The 22,286-nt window shown below is 42.9% G+C and overlaps 1 protein-coding gene across 1 annotated transcript in view; it reads left to right on the top strand.

Annotated features, from left to right (window-relative positions):
- AVL9 (AVL9 cell migration associated) overlaps positions 1–22,286 on the top strand; it is a 138,380-nt gene that overhangs the window by 63,939 nt on the left and 52,155 nt on the right. The window contains exons 10-12 of the mRNA XM_077491700.1: positions 834–903; positions 7,967–8,484; positions 13,052–13,186. Of these exons, the coding sequence (XP_077347826.1) occupies positions 834–903; positions 7,967–8,484; positions 13,052–13,186 (723 nt within the window). The remainder of the gene's footprint in view (positions 1–833; positions 904–7,966; positions 8,485–13,051; positions 13,187–22,286) is intronic.

Below are 22,286 nucleotides of genomic sequence, written 5' to 3'. Positions count from 1 at the left end.
ATCAACACACATCTCAGATAAAACACAAGGTACAGGTAGGAAGGTTTCAAATTCTTTGATGCAGATGTTGCATCGGAAGAAAAAAAAAACATGCTCTTATAAATTTAAAGCTATAATTATATACTATCATAAATTGAGTATGAGAAGAATTAAAATTGTGCAAGTCAGGTATGCTGATTTAGGGCCTGTGTCTACAAGATTTTGATCATGTCCAAACTGCTTCTTATCTTGTGTAAGTCGGTGGGAATGGAAAAAGCAGTTTGAAGCAGGTCTAATGTAGCTGCAGTAAATTCTGAAGTGTCTCCTAAGGTTTCAAACTGATATCAAAGATATGTTGCATTTGCCCATTGGCACAAGTATGAAGCCTGATGACACAGGCCTTTATATTTTCTAATACTGGGAAAAAAATTGCATTCCTTGCAATAAGTTAAAATATGTTTTGGCATCAGTATCCCCCACACCCCCCAATTTTACTTACCTGAGCCCTCATTCGATCCAGCACTGTGCACGACTGCAGCTCTTCTCTCCCCTCACTTCCTGGTTCCTCTGGCTTTGCTGAGGCAGTGAGAGCCTTTGGCTTGCTCTGTTGTCAATCAAAGCCAGTGATGAGGAGACAGAGGGACGCAGAGAGGCCCAGGAGTGAGGCTGCACGAGTGCCCCCTTAGAAAGCGGCTTTCTATGAAGGCACTCGCCAGAGGAGGGGAGCCAGGAGCACCGGCAGGGGACCTGAGAGGAGGAGGTTCCAATTATGTTGCACAGCGCAAGTATAAATCTGTTTGTTTTAAAAAAAAGAAGAGCATTTACAATCATTTTAATCTCCATGTCTTTTTCAGATCCTTTTCTACGTCTCTCCTGTTCATCGATTAGTGGGTGCATTGATGACTGTCTTATCACTTTTCCCAGGTAACAGTAAAAATGATCTGCCCCTCCTGCATTCTTAAATGTTATGCTTGTCTAGTTATTTTTAAATATGTTTTATTTATATTATTTGTTATTTTTATATATATATATATATATATATATATATATATATATATATATATATATATATATATATATATATATATATATATGTGTTAGCGGCTAAAATAAGTATGGAACACGTCACCGTTTTTCTAGGTCAATATCTCTCTAAAGGCCCTAGTGACATGACATTTTCACCACATGTCAGTGAAAACCCATGCAATCCATACATACAAAGAAACCAAAACAAATAAGTTCAGAAATTAAGATTATGTGTAATAAAATAAAATGACAGAGGAAAAAAGTATTAAACACCCTAACTGAAATTTATTTACTGCCTCGTACAAAACTTGTTGATAATGACAGCTTCAAGACCCCTCCTGCATGGAGAAATTAGATGCATTCATTGCTCGAGTGTTATTTTGGCCCATTCTTCCACAGTCTTCAAATCTTGAAGGTTCTGTGGGCCTCCTCTTTGAACTCTGATCTTTAGTTCTTTCCATAGATTTTCTATTGGATTTAAGTCAGGTGATCGGCTGGGCCATTCTAGCAGCTTTATTGTCAGTCATTGAAATCAATTTAGAGTTTCCTTGGCTTTGTATATGAGATCTTTGCTGAACTGTCCACCATCATTTCATATTTATCATGCTGGTAGATGGCAGCAGAATTTTATCAAGAATGTCATGGTACATTTTTTCATTCATACTTCAAAGAAAATTAAGTTTGCCAGTACTGTATGCTGAAAAACAGCCCCACACCAGTATTTCACAGGCTTGGCTAAATGTTGTGCAGCAAACTTTAAATGTTTGCTGCACAACATTCCATGCTTTTTCTTCAGCAATGGAATCTTGTGTGGTGAGCATGCATACAGGCCATGGCTGTTAAGTGCATTATTGTTTTCTTTATAACAATTGTACCTGCTAATTTTAGGTTTTTCTGAAGCTCTCCACAAGGGGTCCTTGGCTCTTGAAAAACTCTTCTGATATTTCTTGTCACTCTTTTGTCAGAAATCTTGCCCTGTTTATGTTGAAATTATGTTCTTTCCACTTCCGGATTATGGCCCCAGCAGTTCTCACTGGAACATTCAGAAGTTTAGAAATCCTTCTGTAACCATCAGTATGTTTTACAGCAATAAGATTGTGAAGGTTGGGGGCGTGTCCAAGCTGGTGTCTGGAGCGGACGTGTAGTTGTGCAGCTCGGCTGACCGGTCTTTGAATCTTGCAGTCGGATTGGTGCAGGACTGAGCTTTCTTGCCTCTCTTCTCCCCTTCACACCGGGGGTTTGGCGGGTATGCGCAGGGGTCATAGTGCTGGTCCGGTTTGCCCATATAAAGGCTCCAAGAAGAAACCAGAAGTGAAGGGATCCTCCGCTATCACTTACCCACAGCATGGCATTGCAGATGGAGGGAGAGAGCTCTGCAGCGGAGGGTTCTGTGACTGAGGGCTCTGTGGCTTACCAGGCTCTGATGCAGGGGATTATTTGCCTGTCATGCCACAGTAACTGAAAAGATGGCTCATGTTTATTTGTAGCTTGGCTATATCCGCAGGGATATGAATACATTCAGGAGCCCCTAGTGGAGGTGGAGCAGTGGATCTCGGCAACGGATGTGCAGCGAGATCACTCTGCAGACCTAAAGGTCAGGGTGAAGCATTTGGAATTCCATGCAGAAGATGCCAAAAATTGCAATCGCCATAGCAATCTGCGCATCCTGGGCTTACCTGAGTGGTCAGAGGGTCCTAACCCTACAGCCTTTACGGAGACCCTCCTGCAACCCCCCTGCGACCACTCCTGCCTAATGCTCAATTTTCCTCCCAATTTGTGATGGAGTGTGCTCATTGTATCCCGCCCAATAAGGGTCCCCCTGGAGCATCTCCTTGTACCTTTATTTTTAAGTTGCTGAATTTTTGTGACTGTAATTTGGTGCTCAGGGAGGCCAGGACCTCCAGGGAACTGAGATACAAGAACGCTAAACTCATGGTATTCTCGAATTATTCTGTTGAGACCCAGCACCTTAGGAAGACCTTTGATAATGTTCACTCCCGGCTGAGAGAAAAGAACATAAAATATAGTATGCTGTTCCTGGCAAGACTCAGGATCCAAGATGGCAGTCACCTTGCTGGAGGAAGCAGCTAACTGGCTGGATACCCTTCGCAGAGCCTGATCACTCCTGGTCATTCTCCTGGAAATCAGTGTTCACCAACGCTGCCTGTCTCTCTGCCAGCTGAGGGATATATTTTTGTCATGGGGTAACGCTCAATGCACCTTTTGTGCCTGGAGGGGTGCTAATTGGGGGTCTTTATATGGGGGGTCCCACTAAGGTTCCCCTGTACTTCTCACCTTTTGGGTACTGATCTTCCCCTTCTTATAGGAAACCCCCCCCCCCCTCCATTCATATCTTGAAAAAATCCTGAGAGAACGGAGACACTCGGACACACTGTTACCTGCTTTGTTTGTAACGTTTACTGTTTCTACAAGCCTTGTACCCCTAGTTTTTCCGGGTGACCTGCACCTTATTTGGATTACAGGGTGTGCCTTTCTGCAGTACACTGCCCTTTTTGTTCTTATTTGTTTTTTTCTGTTTGGCAATGGACCCTTTGCCTCTTGAAGACCCTGCCCCCAAGGGTTGAAGTTTCACCATGAACAGTATGGGGAGTGGACTGCCGCTCCATCCATGTATGTAAGTACACTGAGTTAATAGGCAATAATTCTTCTCTCTTGCTGTTATGGCTCACTTTAATGTAGTATCATGGAACACACGAGGGCTCAATTCTCATGTTAAGCGGTCCTTGGTATTCCATTTCTTGAAGGATTATAGTAAAACACTTAGTCTTAAAAAACCCTGAATAGGGTTTCATTACCATTCCATTTTCTCTAATTTTGCCAGGGATGTGAGTATCCTAGTTTGAATGTTCTTACCCTTTCAATTGTTAGTTGGACCTCGACCCAGATGGGCGGTATGTCTTGGTACATGCGGTGATTGATGGCCTGGAGTTGGTGCTGGTGGGTGTGTGTTTGCCACCTCCAGCCTCAACTAAACTGCTTCATAGGATAATTATGATGGTGGCTACTTGTGCTATGGATAATAATCTGATAATGGGGGACTTTAACATGCCTCCAGATCCTGAGGGGAACAGACTCTCTGTTGATAGTGGCCTCCCTACGGAATTGGCGTGTTAGGTGGAGACCTTTAGTCTGCAGGATGTCTGGAGGTGGAAAGATCCGACCTCTAGAGAAGATACGTGCCATTCTGCCACCTACAAAACATTTTCCCCGCATAGACCTGGCCTATGCGGGGGGTCCTCTCCTCTCCAGGATTCAACAGGACAAAATATTGCCTAGAGGAATTTCCGATCAGACAGATTTTTTTTTTGTCTCAAAATATGAATGACAAGCTGTGGAGACTATCCAGATACTGGATTGCAGAGACCGTACCGGTCGGAGATGCTCACATATTGGGGCCTTAAGCCTGGCACCGCTGCTGAGACAGTTTTTTGGGATGCTTTTAAGGCTTTTAGTAGAGTAGACAGTAGACCGTTTAGTAGACAGTAACAACTTTTGATTGGTTAGGTGTGCAGGAGAGTAAGGGCTGAACTGGGTGAAGCTGAGATGAAAGCTTCTAGCTTGGAACAACAATATGTTCTGACTAAAGACCTGCAGGATTACAGTAAATTACAGAAAGCAACAGGTTCTATGCGGAACTGTATACCTCAAAAGTTAATTATACCAAGGACAACCTACACATGTACTTCACCTCCGCTGACTTCCCGGTCCTGACTGACGAATATAGAGCCCACTTGGATTCCCCTGATCAGTTGTCGGATGCATTGGTCGTGGTAGTACCTAAACTGGGGAAAGTTTTAGAACTGTGCATCCTCATTTCATCCTATTTCATTATTGAATGTGGATGCCAAATTACTCACAAAAATTCTTGCCCGAGAATTGAATACGGTCATCACCGCCCTAGTACACTCTGATCAGTCTGGCTCTGTGCCAGGAAGGGGGATGAACATAAATATTAGAAGATTGTTCATTCATATGGATATGGCGATGGAGATTTCTCCGGGGGTGGTCGCCTCACTCGATGCTGAAAAAGCATTTGATTCCATCTAATGGGAATGCCTCTGGAAAGTATTGGAGCGTTTTAGATTTGGGACCAAGTTCATAGGTTGGATAAAACAGCTATACCGCAGTCCAGTGGCTAGAGTGAGGGTTAACTGGGTACTATCATCTCCCTTCCCTCTCTCTAGAGGGACGAGGCAGGGATGCCCACTCTCCCTGGGGTTAATTGCTCTGGCCATTGAACCCTTGTCGATTCTTCTGTTATGTGACCCTGGTGTGCAGGGTATACGGGTAGGCCCCCTGCATGAAAAACTATCGTATCTGCAGGATGTGGATTCTTTACAAGCTGCCCTGCATATTATAGATTGATTTGGTAGGTTCTCGGGGATCCGTATCAATTGGAGAAAATCAGTCCTTTTTGCCCTCCACCCCTCAGTTTCACGTGGAGATACCTGTATGCCATTGCAGTGGGTGGAGGAATTCAAGTATCTGGGGATAAAAGTGCGCAGTACGTTGGATATCTATCTGAGCTCTCAATTTGCATGCAAGTGTCAGACCTGGCGTACTGTGCCATTGTAGCCTGTGGGTAGAGTTAATATAGTTAAAATGTTTTATGTACAAAAATGTCTTTATTTCTTCAGGAACACCCCGGTCCCAGTGCCCAAGGCGACTTTTGTCCGACTGCATGGTATTATTACTTCATTTGTATGGGCGGGTAAGATCCCTTGATTGGCCAGAACAACTCTCCAATTGCCCCTCTCCCGGGGAGGTCTCGCCCTCCCCAACCTGCAGATGTACTACTGTGCTGCGGTGACAGTAATGGTTTGCTGGTGGTTCAGTCAATCCACCCAAAGCCCAGCAACTACTCTTGAGATGGCACTGCTAGGCTCCTAGGGTGCGCTGACTAATCTAGTTTATTGTGGACTTATGCACACTACGCTTGTGGGTCCAAGCTAGAGGTGTATATATAGGAAAAAGGGTACTTTTTCGCCTCATACCCACTTATGGGTAATCCCCAATTGAGATACCTTACTCAGATCCCAGAACCTCAATTATGGGTGGCTAAGGGCATTGTTACTCTAAAACATATTATCAAAGAGGGGAGAATCTCCTCCTTTGCTACACTGAGGGACAGATTTGCTCTGCCTCCAAGTATCTCCTTCCGATCGTTTCAGTTACGTCACCTACTTAGGGCTCAGTTTCAGGAACCTATCACTTTAGAGACCGATAGGATTGAGAGGCTGTTGATGTCAAGACTGATGGACAATCCCTTATCCTCCTTATATCTTAATTTGACAGACTCATATATCCAAACCTCTTGTAAAACTTTTTCACAGGTGGAAAATGGATATACTGGAGCTTACTACTGATGACTGGGAGGACTGTGTAAACTCTTATATAGGAACAATGATTTCAGCTAAGGACCACTTTATACTGTTAAAGTTCCTCCACAGGGTTTATTATAGAGGTTGGCAGATATTTATCCACAGCTTAGCTCTACCTGCACACGCTGTTTGTCCTCTAATGGAACCTTTTTACACATGGTGTGGCAATGTCCAGCTATCCGCTTGTACTTAGAATCTGTAATTGCAGATCTGAACAAGCTCTGGGACTGGTCTCTACAGCTTGACCCCCGCCTGGTGCTGCTGGGCATTATGGAAGATATTGTAGCCTCTAGATATAAAACTATGGGGGTTATTTATAAAAGGCAAATCCACTTTGCACTACTAGTGTACTTGGAAGTGCAGTCGTAAATCTAAGGGGTAGATCTGAAATGAGGGGAAGCTCTGCTGATTTTATCATCCAATCATATGCAAGCTAAAATGCTTTTTTATTTTCCTTTCATGTCCCTGTATTTTTCCCGCTGTATAAATTGACCTATGAAAGCAAAAACTGTCCAAAAAAGTTTGATAAGGTGTGGTCCACCTGGATTGATGCTTACGGTCCAGCTGAATCTCTGAATAGATAAACTTTTTCCATTCTTGGAATTGAATTTAATGTGGTGTGGTGGTGCTTTTCTCTTATTCCTCAGTCCTTTTTTCTGGATCCTTCCTTCCTCCCTCTTCTCTGCCCCCCACCCCACCCCCATCCGGCTCTTGGCTGGGACCCCCTCTCTTCCCCCCACCTTCTTTTTTTCTTCCTCAAAGGAGTTGGAGGATACGCAAATAATCTTAATTTTTAATGCTGTAGGAGAAAAATGTGATAGAGTAGGAGACTCGTGTACCTCCTTGAAGTGCCTTCTGGGCTTAGTTTATATCATATGTTGTATGTCTTAAAGCTAACCATTATATGTCCAAGGTCTGACTTGTGCAGATCTTGGTTTCCCTGTATTATATATGTGCAATGTTTCAGTAAATATTTGTTTAAAAAAATAAATATTGCAAAGGTCTTGAGAGAGCTCTTTGCTTTTACCCATCATGAGATGTTTCTTATGTGACACCTTGGTAATGAGACTCCTTTTTAAAAGCCATCAATTGAAACTGAAACCAGCTGATATTCATTTGCACTGACAAGGGGCAGGATTGCTTTCTAATTACTGATAGATTTCAGCTGGAGTCTTGGCTTTCCATGTCTTTTTGCACCTCCCTTTCTTCATATGTTCAATACTTTTTCCCTGTGTCATTCTATTTTTTTTTTACACACAACTTTAATTTCTGAACTTATTTGTTTTGTTTTCTTTGTATGTATATATTGAATGGGTTCCTACTGATATGTGGTGAAAATGTCTTGTCAGTTGCATCTTTACAAATATATTTACCTAGAAAAATGGTAATGTGTTCAATACTTATTTTACCCGCTGTGAGTGTGATATAGATATATATATCTATTTAGGAAAATTGAGGGTTCTGTTGCTGATAGAAAATATGGTATACTGATTAAATAAAAATCAAATGCTTTGAGTGTATATATTTATTTATTTCAAAATGTTGTTTTTATCATAAAGGCATGATTGAGCATGGACTCACGGACAGTTCCCAGTACAGGCCCCGACAGAGCATTGCAGATGAAGGGGTGTTCTCTTCAACTCCTACATCTCAGGACTATATTCCTGCAGCTTCCCTTGAAAACCCTAATTCCAAAGATGAGAGCATTGAAACTAAAAACAATCATATTTTAGAGGACAGCAAATCAGAAGGACCAGTGTTTGAGCCTGGAGTGGACTTAAATGGTAGTATTGAACATCTGAAGCCTCCATCTCATACATCTCCTGAATCTACTGAGAGTGACTGGGAAACGCTGGATCCAAGCATCCTAGAAGAATGTATTACAACAGATGAAGGGGAAGTATGGAATTTGGGGCCAGGGCAATCTGAAACTCTTAGTAAAGATGCTGTAACATCAGGAAGTGTTCCCATTACTGTTCAGCCACAATCAAAAGCAGGCCAAGCGGTATTTGTCCCTGGATTGATATCTGGTCTAGAAGAGGACAAGTATGGAATGCCTTTAGCAATTTTTACAAAGGTTAGTATAATAGGCAGCGAAGAGGCACATTGCTTGTTAGTCAGGATGTGCTTCTTTAGAAATTGAATTGCCATAACCCATGAGATACGTGAATGAGGTGTTTTAGGTGGTATATACGTAGGGCTAATTGGGCAGAGCAGTGCACTTAGTACAAAAAAATAGGTCGTTTTTTTTTTTTTTTATATTTTATTTATTTTTAATCCAGGCATTGCTGTGCTTCACCAATCCACCCTTCTCCCTTTTGATTAAAGTAGTAGTAAACGAATTTTATATAAACTAGTATCTGCAGGTAAGCTTATGATAAGTAGGGATGGGCCAAACACCACCCTGTTCGGTTTGCAGCATAACATACTGAACAGGCAAAAAATGTAGCAGAACACACAAACACCATTAAAGTCTATGGGACACGAACATGGATAATCAAAAGTGCTAATTTTAAAGGATTATATTCAAGTTATTGTCATAAAAAGCGTTTTGGTGGGCAGTGATTTTAATAATGCTTAAAGTGAAACCATAAAAGTGAAATATTCCTTTAAATTTCGTACCTGGGGGGTGTCTATAGTATGCCTGTAAAGTGGCATATTTTTCCCGTGTTTAGAACAGTCCCTGCACAAAATGACATTTGTAAAGGAAAAAAGTCATTCCCGGCTTTAATGAATTGTAATTGTCGGTCCCTGCAATTCATATAAAAGTCATTAAAAAAAAAAACACATGGGATCCCCAAAGTCCATTACCAGGCCATTTGGGTCTGGTATGAATATTAAGGGGAACCCCAAACCAATTTTAGAAAAAAAAGTTGTGTGGGGGTCCCCCCAAATTCCATACCAGGCCCTTTAGGTCTGATATGAATATTAAGGGGAACCCCGTGCCAAAATTTAGAAAACAATGGCGTGGTGTTCCCCCCCCAAAAATCCATACCAGACCCTTATCTGAGCACACAACCTGGAAGGCCACAGGAAAAGAGTGGGGACAAGAGAGCGCCCCTCTGCACCGTACCAGGCCACATGCCCTCAACATGGGGAGGGTGCTTTGGGGTAGGCCCCAAAAGCACCTTGTCCCCATCTTGATGGGGACAAGGTACCTCATCCCCACAACCCTTGCTTGGTGGTTGTGGGGGTCTGCGGGGGGGCTTATCCGAATCTAGAAGCCCCCTTTAACAAGGGGCCCCCAGATTCCCCCCCCCCCCCGTGTGAAATGGTAACGGGTAAATGCACCCCTACCATTTCACAAACAGTGTCAAAATGGTCAAAAGACAAGACACAGCTTGGGACAAGTGCTTTATTAAAAAATAAAAATGTCCCACAAAGTCCATTCATCTTCTTCTTCTCTCACTCCACTGATGGACTGAAAAAGAAAAAAAAAATGCTGCGACCGACCGGCCTCCATGAGAGACGCCCGCCGTTCTTGTATAACTGAGGGTGGGGCCACACGGTGACATTCCCGGGTGACCCCGCCCCCCCAGATGCACGGAGACTTCCCCATGGCTTTACCAGGGCGTCAGAGGGAGGCGGGGCAGTAGGGTGTTGTTTGATGCACATTTCAGGGCATAACACAGTTCCCTTTTTTTTGTCAACTTTATTTGAAGTGCAGAAAATTAAACTTTGTTCATGCTGCTGCTGCATAGTGCATTGCTCTGCTGTAGAGTAACATGCGTTCCCTTCCTATACGCTGTAATTTAATGCATTTTATCGCAGCTCACTGCATTGTAGTGGGAACAGTACATATAGAAAACAATTGTTTTCTGTGTGTCCTAGTGGTTACCTTCATTCAGCCAGTGCATTAAAACGCAGGTCACCGCACTGTGTGTGAACAATGCCTTCGAAATTTTCTTGTTGGTGAAGTAATAAAAAATGGGATCATAAAAAGCACATGTTAGGAAGTGTACTGTTACTGACCCTGTTAGTGAGTGGAAATCTTTTTACAGTGCATTTTAAAGAAACCTAGTTAAACTAAGGTGTCTTTTTAAAGCTTAAAGTGTTTGTCAACCCATATATAAAAACACTGCCAGCCCCTCTATTAGAGCTAGGCATAGCACACTATACATTTCTTTTATAAAAACGAGGCCTGTAAATATCTTTTTAGAGCGCTCTTCTGGCCGGTCACATGACTTGCGGCCGCTTTACATCTCTGATACATGGCTTCTGCAGAAGGGGCCGAGATCTCCCTCTGACGTCATCGGGGGAGGTCACATGGCCACTCAGTCCCTTCTGCAGTAGCCCTGGAAACAGGCTGAGAGTCACGTGACCGGCTCGAAGAGCGCTCTAAAAATATATTTAAATGCTTCATTTTTATATAAGACTAATATAGTGTGGTATGCCTGACTATAATAGAGGGACTGGCAGTGACCATTTATATTTTTTTTTTATTTGTACTAATAGCGACGAGTGGGGCGGCGGAGACAGAGGCGCAGCATGAAGCTGAGAGGCAGGGACAGAGGGGGAGGGGAGAGCAGAGCATGGCTGCGGATGACAGAGGGACATACGGTGGTCAAGGCTCAGCAGCCCTGATTATCATGGTCAGCGCAGAGAGGGGGATACAGGAAGTGGCAGGATCAGCCAGGTTTTTTACAGTTTAGAGGGGGGCAGATTACACAACACAAGCACTGTGCGGTTTAATCTGCTTTAGGGGCCAGGATCTGTATTTATTTAATTTTTTGGGTTAACAAACACTTTAATACACTCTAGAAGTTTATTTTATTTTTTTTATTTAAAAACAGTGGGCTGAATGGAAAAAGAAATGGAGAGATCGCCATACTAATACAAGCGATGTTACTGCAGCGATCTCCCCTGCTGTGTCTGTGTTCTGATAGGGAGGCTGACCCCCGTCAGAACACCCTGATTAGTGCTCTCAGCCATTGGCTGATCAGATGCTCGTTTTACCAGAATGCCTGTTTGGCAGAAGCCAGTGGTGCGACAGGTTCTGCAGAACAGACTTGACAGACTTGATGTATTAATAGCTTATTGATTGTTTTACCTGTTGTCTGAAAGAACTTTTTAAGTTGACTTTCAGCTTCTGGTTGACTTGCACAGAACAAAACAGCAGTGAATAAGAATGGCAACTCAAAAAACATTTAACCTTTAGTATAATTATGCTCCCTGTGAGGGTAAGGACTTGTCTTTAGGCAGGTAGATAAAGTAGTCTGAGAGCCCCTCACATAAGATGCATCTGTTCCTCTAGCATTTAAAGAACAAACATGATATTGGCACAGAGGTTACTGGTACAGAGCAAAGTAAATAATTTGGTAGGACAGTGGATGTGTGTTAAAACAGAAGTAGACTTCTGTTTTTAAAAACATTGTCTAAGGCCCCTTTCACACGGATGATCCGTTCAGGTCCGCCTGTCAGTTTTTCAGGCGGACCTGAACGGATGCTCCATAGAGGTCTATGGAGCGTCTGATGTCAGCGGTGATATGTCTGCCGACATCCGACCCGCTCCGATCCGAAAAAGTGTGACGGAGGAAAAAGCTATTTTTCCATCCGTCATCGGATCGGGTGACGACGGACACTGCGGTCCATCGTCACCCGATCTCCCATAGGGGAGAGCGGCGCTGTGACAGATCCGTCCCTGCACAGTGTGCAGAGACAGACCTGTCATCTTCCTGCACAGCGGAGATCGCTCTGGCGATCCCCGCTGAGCAAGCGGATATCCACAGGGCGGATCAGCACTGATCCGCCCGTGTGAAAGGACCCTTTCAGATAGATAAACTGGTCCAAATGAACTATTATATCTACTAACAATTTCAGCGCATGGGAGCACAGTATAAACTGTGTATACAGCCTCAGCTAAATACAGTATACAGCGTTGTGTTCCGGCAGTGGAATAGGAACCTCCTGTCCCACTTCTGGAACAAAACTGAGTTGAGCTCAAATGTGAGGATGGGGTAATCGGCTTTCTTTTTTCTTCTTTTTTTTTTTTTCCATTCAATGTGCTTGTCTAGGAAAAAGAAATGAATCCTGTATGACCAGCTAAAGTGTTATAGACACATGTAACACAAGTCCTATCCTATATTTGAATAAGAATTGAAAGTTTTCAGTTCAAATGCTTTTAAGACCTAATACACAGTGCTACTCATCCACCTGCATTTGCGTTAGTAAAGCATGGTTATTTTTTCAATGTTTGACATTGCTTGATAAATGTGAGTCAATAAAGAAAATTTTAAGTTATGTAAGATGGTTTAAAAAGTGAATATACCAAACCAAAGAGAGAAGTAATAATAAACGGTGTCATTTGTGTGCTTGATATAGGGGATTCACCATCATAAGCAAGCAGCAGAATGCCCACCATATTAAGTGGTTTCATATGGCGTACCATAAATGATAAAGCATGTAGTTAGAAAAATATTTATTTATTAGGTCTGTACCAGACCATGATTGGAAGTATACTTTTACCTTCGCTCTATTTCAGTGTACGTGCTGTAAAAAAAACAAACAGGAAAAATATAACAGGTTTACAGATCAGTGGTGGTAAAAGAGAACTGTGTTTTTCAACTTGGCTAAACACTATAACACAAAAGTCTTGTCAAAAAATAAGCATATTAAATTGAGTTTTTTACTTAATATTATTCCAGGGTTACCTGTGTTTGCCATACATGGCACTGCAGCAGCATCATCTTCTCTCTGATGTCAGCATACGTGGTTTTGTGGCTGGAGCTACTAACATACTTTTCCGACAACAGAAACACCTGAGTGATGCCATTGTTGAGGTAAACTGTTACTCAAATTTAAGCTCCGTACTTAGGTGAATGTCAGACATATATGTTGTGAGCCATTTTTTTTGTTTAATGAACACTGCCTTGTCCAGTCTTCATCGCCTTTAGGGATGAGCTCCAGCATGTTTGCACACTCCAGGTGCCGAGCCCACCAGGAAGTCGGCACGGCGCTGCGCTAATCACAGGCAGTGAGACATTTTCCCGATGTGCGGCTGCAGAGATCGAGAAATGTCTCACTGCCTGTGATCAGCGCCGTGCCGACTTCCTGGCGGGCTCTGCACGGGGAGTGTGCGAACACGCCCAAGCCCATCCCTAATCACCTTATACGAAGACATACCACCTGGGACCCAACAACTCAATTATTATAAAGTTGTGTAGAGGGTGGGGATTAAAGTAGAAACAGTCTTTTCTGTTAAAGTGGAAAACTCATCGACTTTCAGCTTCTGGTTGACTTGCACAGAAAAAAAACGCAGCGAATAAGAATGCCAAATCCAAGGCAACGCAAAATAACTTTAACCTTAAAGGCATTTTGCGTTGCCTTGGATTTGGCATCTGGAGCTCCAGTTAGGGGACTCTGTCCAAAACCTTTACAAAGAGCAGGTAAGTATAACATGTTTGTTTAAAAAAAAAAAAAAACTTATTGTAAAGCATCTGACAATTTTTTTTTTTTTTTTTTTTTTTTTTTTTAACAAGCATGTTATACTTACCTGCTCTTTAATCTATACTTCGTTTTTTTTTATTTTTTTGTGTTACCATAGCTACTAAGGATATTTACGTATATAGTCTAAGCATTGTTAAACCACAGATAAAATAATCTTAAAATACATCTCTTTCTGAATAGTAAATTATTTGTATGGATTTCTGTGGCTGATGTAAAATGGGGAGGTGGATGTCACTCTTCTACATCAGAAATGGGTCATCACTTCCTCTCAGGCACAGTTAATAGATCATATTTATAGGAGTTGTTGCCTTGGTCTGATGTGGAAAGAATGGTCAGTAAAATGCACATGATAAAACACAGAGCTGGCCTGATATCTAGATATCACTGTAAATCCATTTTTTTTTTTTTAAAGTAAATTGTCAGTATTTAGGCTTCACTTTAAAAATTCTGTTTTATGTAGTGTTACATTTCAGTCTGCGCTTATATGGAGGAAACAACCCAAACAAGACATCGTTAGTTGTGCTTAAATCTTGAAAAACCTGTAGAATTTTATAAGATTATTAGATATGCAGACTTCCTAACACCAACGGTAGACTTTTGTAACTAGAACAGGATGGTTCTACAGCTTTTTACACCGCTCGCCCTATTCTTGGACAATCAACATCTGCCTTGACACATTCTGTGCGAGTTCGACTAAGGTAACTAGCTACCTGTGTAGATAAACATGTTGGGGTATCATCATTTTGATACTTATTGGAACTGAAGAGGTGGATTGAATAAGCTAAGCAATGTCTTCAAAGTTGGAGTCCAGTTGAATGTCACTCACTACAACTAGCTATGCAAGAAATGTTACTTTACAGATACAATGTAAAAGAAGCCACTAAAAATCTGTCAAAATAGTCGTGAAGCTTTTGGGCTTGTTCACACCATTATGTGCATGAAAACTGATTGGGAAAACCACGCAGATTTCACTTGCAAAGACCTGAGTTCACATCATCTTTCATGTGCATTTCAGTGAGTTTTTATGCACATTGACATCAGTTTTCATGCGCATCAGTTATGTGCCCTGTTAACACCAGTTTTTTTTTTCCATGCAGAAAACTGCATACACCAGGCATGTCCAAAGTCCGGCCCGCAGGCCAGTTGCGGCCCGCGTTCCGGTTTTGAATGGCCCGCCTAGTTATTTGGACACATCTTTTGTGGCCCCTGACAATCTCCCAGCGCCAGGGCCACAAAATATGTATATGCCTGGGAGGGGACAGGGAGGAGGCGGGACGAGCGCCATACACGCACACAAAAGAATTTCCTGTTTACGGGTGGCCTCTGTAATAGGAAGTCCCGTCTCTGGCGCTGCCATTGGACAACTGTTCTGTCCATCAAAGGAGGCATGACTTTCTATTAAAGAGGACCGCCGTTTAAATAGGAGATTCTCCTGTAGGTAATCTTTGGTGCTCGTGAGTGCATTCCTGGCAATGGTGGGTGCTGCATTCCTGGCAATGGTGGGTGCTGCATTCCTGGCAATGGTGGGTCTGCAGATGGGCACTTATAAGGCTGCAGATGGGCACTGACAGATTACTGTAAAAATGTCACTGGCAGGGAAGGAGTTAACACTAGGGGGGCAATCAAGGGGTTAACTGTGTTCCCTGCTACTTGTTTCTAACTGAAGGGGCAGGGGACTGACTAGAGGAAGTGACGGATCGTGGTTCCTAGCTATTAGGAATACACGATATGTCACTCCTCACAGAGCAGAACAGGGATTTGTGTGTTTACACGCACACTTCCCTGTTCTGCCTCTCGTGCTCACTCGTGGCCCGCAGTCATTGCGACCGTCGGCCACAAGCGTCGGCACCCACGCAGTGTATCCTGATCCCATGAGCTGACGTATAGCTACGGTGGCTCGTGGGATCGTGCCGACCTGCCACAGTAAAATGACAGCGGCTGGTTGGCAAGCGGTTAAACAGAAGCATGAGTACCATAAATTAATTAATATGATGTTTAAACATGGTATATTTAAAGTTAAATGGCAGGTTTCTGTAATGTAAAAGAAATGAGACAAAGATAAATAATTTCAGAACTTTTTCCACCTTTTAATGTGACCTATAAACTGTACAACTCGGTTAAACAACAACATGAAAGCTTTTAGGTGGAGGGAAGTAAAAATAAACCAAAATAACATTGTTACATAATTTTGCACACCCTTAAACTAATAATTTGTTGAAGCACCTTTTTGATTTTATTACAGCACTCATTCATTTTGGGTATGAGTCCATCAGCATGGCACATCTTGACTTGGCAATATTTGCCCACTCTTCTTTATAAAATCACTCCAAATCCTGTGAGATTGTGAGGGCATCTCCTGTGCACAGCCCTCTTCAGATCACCCCACAGATTTTTAATCGGATTCAGGTCTGGCCTCTGGCTGGGCCATTCCAAAACTTTAATCATCTTCTGGTGACGCCATACCTTTATTGATTTGGATGAATGCTTTGGGTCCTTGTCATGCTGAAAGATTAAAGTTTTGTACCAATATTGACTGGCATTTGGAACTGTTCATAATTCCCTCTACCTTGACTAAGGCCCCTGTTCCAGCAGAAAAACAGCCCCAATGCATGATGCTGCCATCATCATGCTTCATGGTAGCTATGGTGTTCTTTTGGTGATGTGCAGTGTTTTTTGCGCCAAACCTATCTTTTGGAATTCTGTCCCACATGGTTTTGGGAAATTTCAGGTGTGTTTTTGCACAATTTTGCGGGGCTTTTTTTGCTTGTAAGAAAAGGCTTCCGTCTTGCTACTCGCCCAAACATATGAAGAATACAGGAGATTGTTGTCACATGTACCACACAGCCAGTACTTGCCAGATATTCCTGCAGCTCCTTTGATGTTTCTGTATGCCTCTTGGCAGCCTCCCTGACCAGTTTTTTCTTCTCAGTCTCTTCGTCAATTTTGGAGGGACTTCCAGTTCTTGGTAATGTCACTGTTGTGCTATATTTTCTCCACTTGACTTGCCCTGGAAAGTCTTTTGTACCCTTCTACTGACTGATGGCTCCCTCTGATGCTTTGCAAGCTCTCTGCGGACCATGGCTTTTGCTGTAGGATGTGACTAAGAAAATATCAGGAAAGACCTACTAGAACAGCTGAAGTTTAATTGGGGTTAATTAGAGGCACTTTAAATGATGGCAGATGTGTACTGACTCCTATTTAACAAACGTTTGAATGCGATAGCTTAATACGCACACTTAGGCAACCACATTATTATTTTTTTTTTAAAGATCTAAAAGATTTCAGTTTGTTTTTCAATTGAGTTGTACAGTTTATAGGTCACATTAAAGGTGGAAAACGTTCTAAAATTATGTATCTTTGTCTTATTTTTTTACATCGCAGAATATTTTTTTCTATTCTAGTTCCGTCTATTATATAACAGTAAGCTCCGCAGTGGATGTCATTTCTAAAAAATTGCTGTATAATACCTTATTTCAGAGCACCATTCGGCGCTCAGGTGACTGCCTGCTGGTCTCCTCTCCCGATGTGATAGCTGCAGTGGGAGGTGCTGGGAAACCCTCGCTGACATCAGCCGAGGAAAGGAGGAGACTAGCGGGCAGTCACGTGAGCGCCGATCAGCTCTCTGAAATAATCTATTATATGGCATATTTTTATAAATGACATCCACTGCGGAGCTTCCTGTTTTATAACAGACGGAACTATAGAAAGAAAACTACTGTTATATTTAGAGCAGGTGGGAAGGTCGGGGAGCTGACAGGCGGGGAGGGGGGGGAGGAGGATAGAGGAGGACACAGACACAGGAGAGCAGGGTATGGAGGTTTATAAACTGGCCAAGGTGTCGGGGGTCAGCAGCGGTCAGTTCACATAGGGGAGGCCAGAAATTGGCTGGATCAGTCAGGTTTTTTTTTAGGTGTTACAGGGGGCCAAATGACACAGCACAAGCACTGTGCTGTATAACATGCTTTAAAGGACCAGGATCCATTTTTTTTTTTTTTTTTTGGGGGGTTAGCAAACGCTTTAACAGTTTATGTAGTCCTTTTTTTTTTTTTTTTTTTTATATCCATTGTATATTTTAAGGTAACAAACACTTAAATCTTTACTAGTATCCTTATGCTTGTTTTGCCATTCCTGCTTTTATAGATTATTTAATTAGATGGGATTTTATTGCCAGTTATTCCAGTCCAAGAGTGGTGAATATTTCACAGGTGTTTTAACTGCAGCATAACATATTAAATGCTCTAGAATTTAAGCTCCGAAATGTTGGTAATGGTATATTTGAAGTCTCTTATCAAGAAGAATTTCTCTTATGAGTTGAATTTAACATGTCCTTTTCATTCATAAATTTTGTATACAGGCTACCTTAGGTTGACACTTGCACAAAATCTAACACTGATACTAGCATTAAACAATGTGCATCAAAAGCACACCCCAGACACCCTCCAAGTGATTATTTTTATTAAGAGGGAAGTATGTTTTTCCCACCTTACTGATATTTGATAAACACTTGTCAAATGCTCTATAAACACCGTAAATGCTACAAGCGCATTTACAGTGCATTACCATAGACTCCAATGGAAGGAGCTGACACGCTTCAACTCCTTCCAGACTTGACATGTAGCTTTATTTTTGCGACACGAATCAATACAAACACTATATCGCTGTCCATATTATCCGATGTAGGCTGCTTTGCTAGGCTTTCAGGGAGCTGTACCTCAAATGCTTGATTTGGTGGCGGAATTATCAGGGTCACAGCAGTCGCATTTGCGACTGGGCCTTGTAGTTCTGCCACTGTGGGGGGGGGGGGGGGGGCGGCAAAAGCCTGGGATAAAGCTCAAGTGTTCTCTCTCACACTGCAGTGCACAGACCCTGTACTTACCGACAGCCCTCTCCTCCCTCCTTGCAGGGACAGGAGAGAAAAGAGTGTGCAGGATCGTCTCCTTTTGTGTGTGTGTGTGTGTGTGTGTACACACCTGCGGCTTCGCCAACATTCCAATCCCTGGTAGGGCCGTGCCTTTCAAATGGAAAGTTCAACATTTGGAAAGCTAGATCGTGGAGGGAAGGCCAGCTTTTACCATGGATGCTACAAACCTCCGCAGGGGATCCACAGCTCTCCAAGACAACCTTCCTTCCTTATCAAACATCACAGTGGTTGAAAAAAAAGCAGCACACGGGTGTGTCAGTCAATGAGGAGACCAACACAGCAGCCTGCTGGAGTTTCCTTGGTGTGGTGCGCTACAAGCCCCAGCATGCTCTGCCAGACTATGTGTATGTATAGCATAGGCTAGTAGGCCTTGCTTGCTGACAACAGTGGCAGAACTCCATGGCCCAAGCCTCAATTTATGTTGAGTGAAGCGTCCCACCTTTCCTTTCTTCTCTCGTCAGCCTCTGTGGAATGTAATGTAACGGGGGACTCTGATGTAAGTGGAGCTTTGATGAGCAGAGATCCACGTACATCAGGGTTCCCAGAGCTCCCCTTATATCAGCGTTCCCTTTAACATTACAGTCCACAAAGCTCCCCCTTAGGGCCCTTTTACAAAGATGGACTCTGCCAAGCGGATTTGCCTTCTCAGCGGGTGATCTCTCCGCTGATCCCCACTGAACAGGCTGATGACAGGTCCGTATATGCTCCACTTGTGCAGAGCAGACAGACGCAGCTCACTGTTCTATATGGGCCAGTCTGACTGCCATCCAATCCACTAGACCAGGGGTGGCCAACCAGACGAAGACCAAGAGCCACATTTTTTACCGAGTTACCGCAAAGAGCCACATCATACGCATGGGCACACATGAACATCACCCCATCCCTTCCTCATACACACATACTTTTGCTCAGCTGGATTTATTGTAAATGTCACACACTGTTTTAACACTACAAAGACCACAGGTCAGTAATCTTCCTTTGAAAGTACATCCATGTGACAGAAGACAGCAGCTCATCTAATTTCCAAAATACAAATTGTCTTACAAACAGTGAACTGGTCAGGATAACAATAAACAGTTAATGGGTCTTCTAGCCTGAACTAGCAGTAAATTCTTCCAAAAAACATCACAGAAAGCATGCAGCACACACAGAGCTCTGGATAAATAAGTGAAAAGAAGCTGAAATGGTTAACAGCCAGCAGTGTGTCACACTATCAACAGACAGAGAATGTGCTGAGCAGATCTTATCAGTGTTCAGGTGAAACTGTTATAAAAAAAAAAAAAAAAAAAAGTACAGAGCAAGACAGAGGGAGAAGGGAGGACAGATCAGTAACCTGCACACTTGTGGCCATACCTTTTTGTATCTCATCGGCTTCAGATACAGCGTGTTTCTCCTTCCTCTGCCCCCCTTCAGCCTCACTCCAGCGCCTATGTATTCAAATGTGGCGGGCTGGGGACACTACATGCTGATTGGCTGTTGATGTGTGGGAGGAGCGGAGGAGTGCAGAGACTCGGGCTGCCTGTCACCACATTGAAACAGCCCGAACCAGCCCGAACGCAAGAGCCGCAGGAAACCGATCAAAGAGCCGCATGTGGCTCGAGAGCCGCGGGTTGGCCACCCCTGCACTAGACAGATGGTGAATGGATTTCCATCCATCTGTTTTCATTGGCTCGAATGCAGGCAGGCGGAAATGTAAACATGTCCGTTTACATCTGCCTTCCCATACAGAACAATGAATGGAAAAATGGAAATTCTGCAGACTCTTAAGTAACATGGGCTCTGGGAACCCTTATTAAAGAGGAATGCTGGGGACATTGATGTAAGTGGGGGCTCCAGTTTCCAAGGGCTTCCTTATATTAGAGTCTGCATTGTTTCCCCTTACATTAGAGTTCTCACTGTTATTCCTTATATCAAAGTCCCCAGAGTTCTCCCTTATATCAGAGTCTGTACAGTATGGGGGGCCCTTACAGTGTAGGGGAAATCTGCAAGTTCAGATGTAAATGGGAAACTGCATATTCAGATGTAAAGGGGAACTCTGTGATTTAAATATATACAGTTAGACTTGTTTACAGTATTTAATCACAAAATATATGTATAGTGTATACTACAAAAAAGGAATTTGCTGTGCGCTGTTAAAGTCTTTGGGTTTGGCTTGAAGAAAAGGTGGCAACCCTACCCAAGATGTCAGGAAGGGGTCCTGCTGCAGAACCACATAATCAAGGGCCCTACAATGGGGGAAAAGGACCACAGAATCATTGGAAAGGGCCCCCGGGACCAAAGGACAGGGGGGCCCTTCATGGTTCCTAGCACCAGGGCCCTGAAGGTTCTAGTTATGCCTCTGGCTTGGCTCTAATGCCAGTGTGAGCAGGGCCTTAACTGAACCTTTTTGATGACTTTTCACATACGAAATGAAGCTCTGTGTGGTTGTATTATTTACATCTATGTTGACAGCTGGTGCCTGTAAACCATTTAGACTTCTGTATACCACAGAAATACAGCTTGTACTATAAGGCCGCGTACACACGTGGGGACTGTTCGCTGAAACTGTCCGCTGAAACCAAGTTTCAGCGGACAGTCCGCTCGTGTGTGGGCTTTCAGCGGACAGTTTCAGCGAACAGTCCGCTGAACAAGGTTTTTCGGAAATTCCGAAACACTGTCCGCTGAAACCTTGTTTCAGCGGACAGTCCCCGCGTGTGTAGGCTTGTTCGTCAAACAAAGTTGCGCGCATGCTCAGAAAGGATTTTCACGCCGAAAGTTATAATGCAGTGTATAGGACGTCGTATTTTTCGTCCCGTCGTACGTGCCGTTCACGTCATCGCGCACGGTTTCAGCAAACTGTTCGTCCGTCGTGTTTGGCCATGTCCGTCCATGCTAATTTTGAGCGGACTGTTTGCCGAAACTGTTTGACGGACAAAGTTGGGCGAACAGTCCCCGCGTGTGTATGCGGCCTAAAAGTTCCTGTCCAGCATTGTCTCCTCCAGTGACCTTTAATCTGACCAGCAGGCAGATAAAATTACACAAATTCTGGGTTATTATAGGGTGGCTTCAGCGCATTATTAACTGGCGGTTTCATGCTTCCTCTAAGCTTTGGGTTCCCCTTGGAAAAAAAACCATAGCGGGCTGTAACTTGTCTTATGCACGCTGGGTCACACTCTTAATGTCTGGGATAGACTGAACAATCCGTGTCACTTCAAATACACAGTGCAGTGCTAATAACAAATACAAAATAAATTAAAAAATTTGCATAAGTGACCTATAAATGCGAAAAATTACTTTTCGTGAAATAAATTGTGAACACCAATAAACCGTGTATAAAGTGATTCTTCAAAAAAAAAAAATACACACACACACACATACATATATATATATATATATATATATATATATATATATATATATATATATATGTGTGTGTGTGTGTGTGTGTGTGTGTGTGTGTGTGTGTATATATATATATATATATATATATATATATATATATATATATATATATATATATATATATATATATT

Source organism: Lithobates pipiens, unplaced genomic scaffold (genome assembly GCF_037356315.1).
Source record: "Lithobates pipiens isolate NorthernLeopardFrog02 unplaced genomic scaffold, aLitPip1_a1.2 Scaffold_19, whole genome shotgun sequence".
Classification (NCBI taxonomy): Eukaryota; Metazoa; Chordata; class Amphibia; order Anura; family Ranidae; genus Lithobates; species Lithobates pipiens.
Note: the sequence above shows the minus strand (reverse complement) of the source record. Positions and strands in the feature narration are given on the sequence as shown.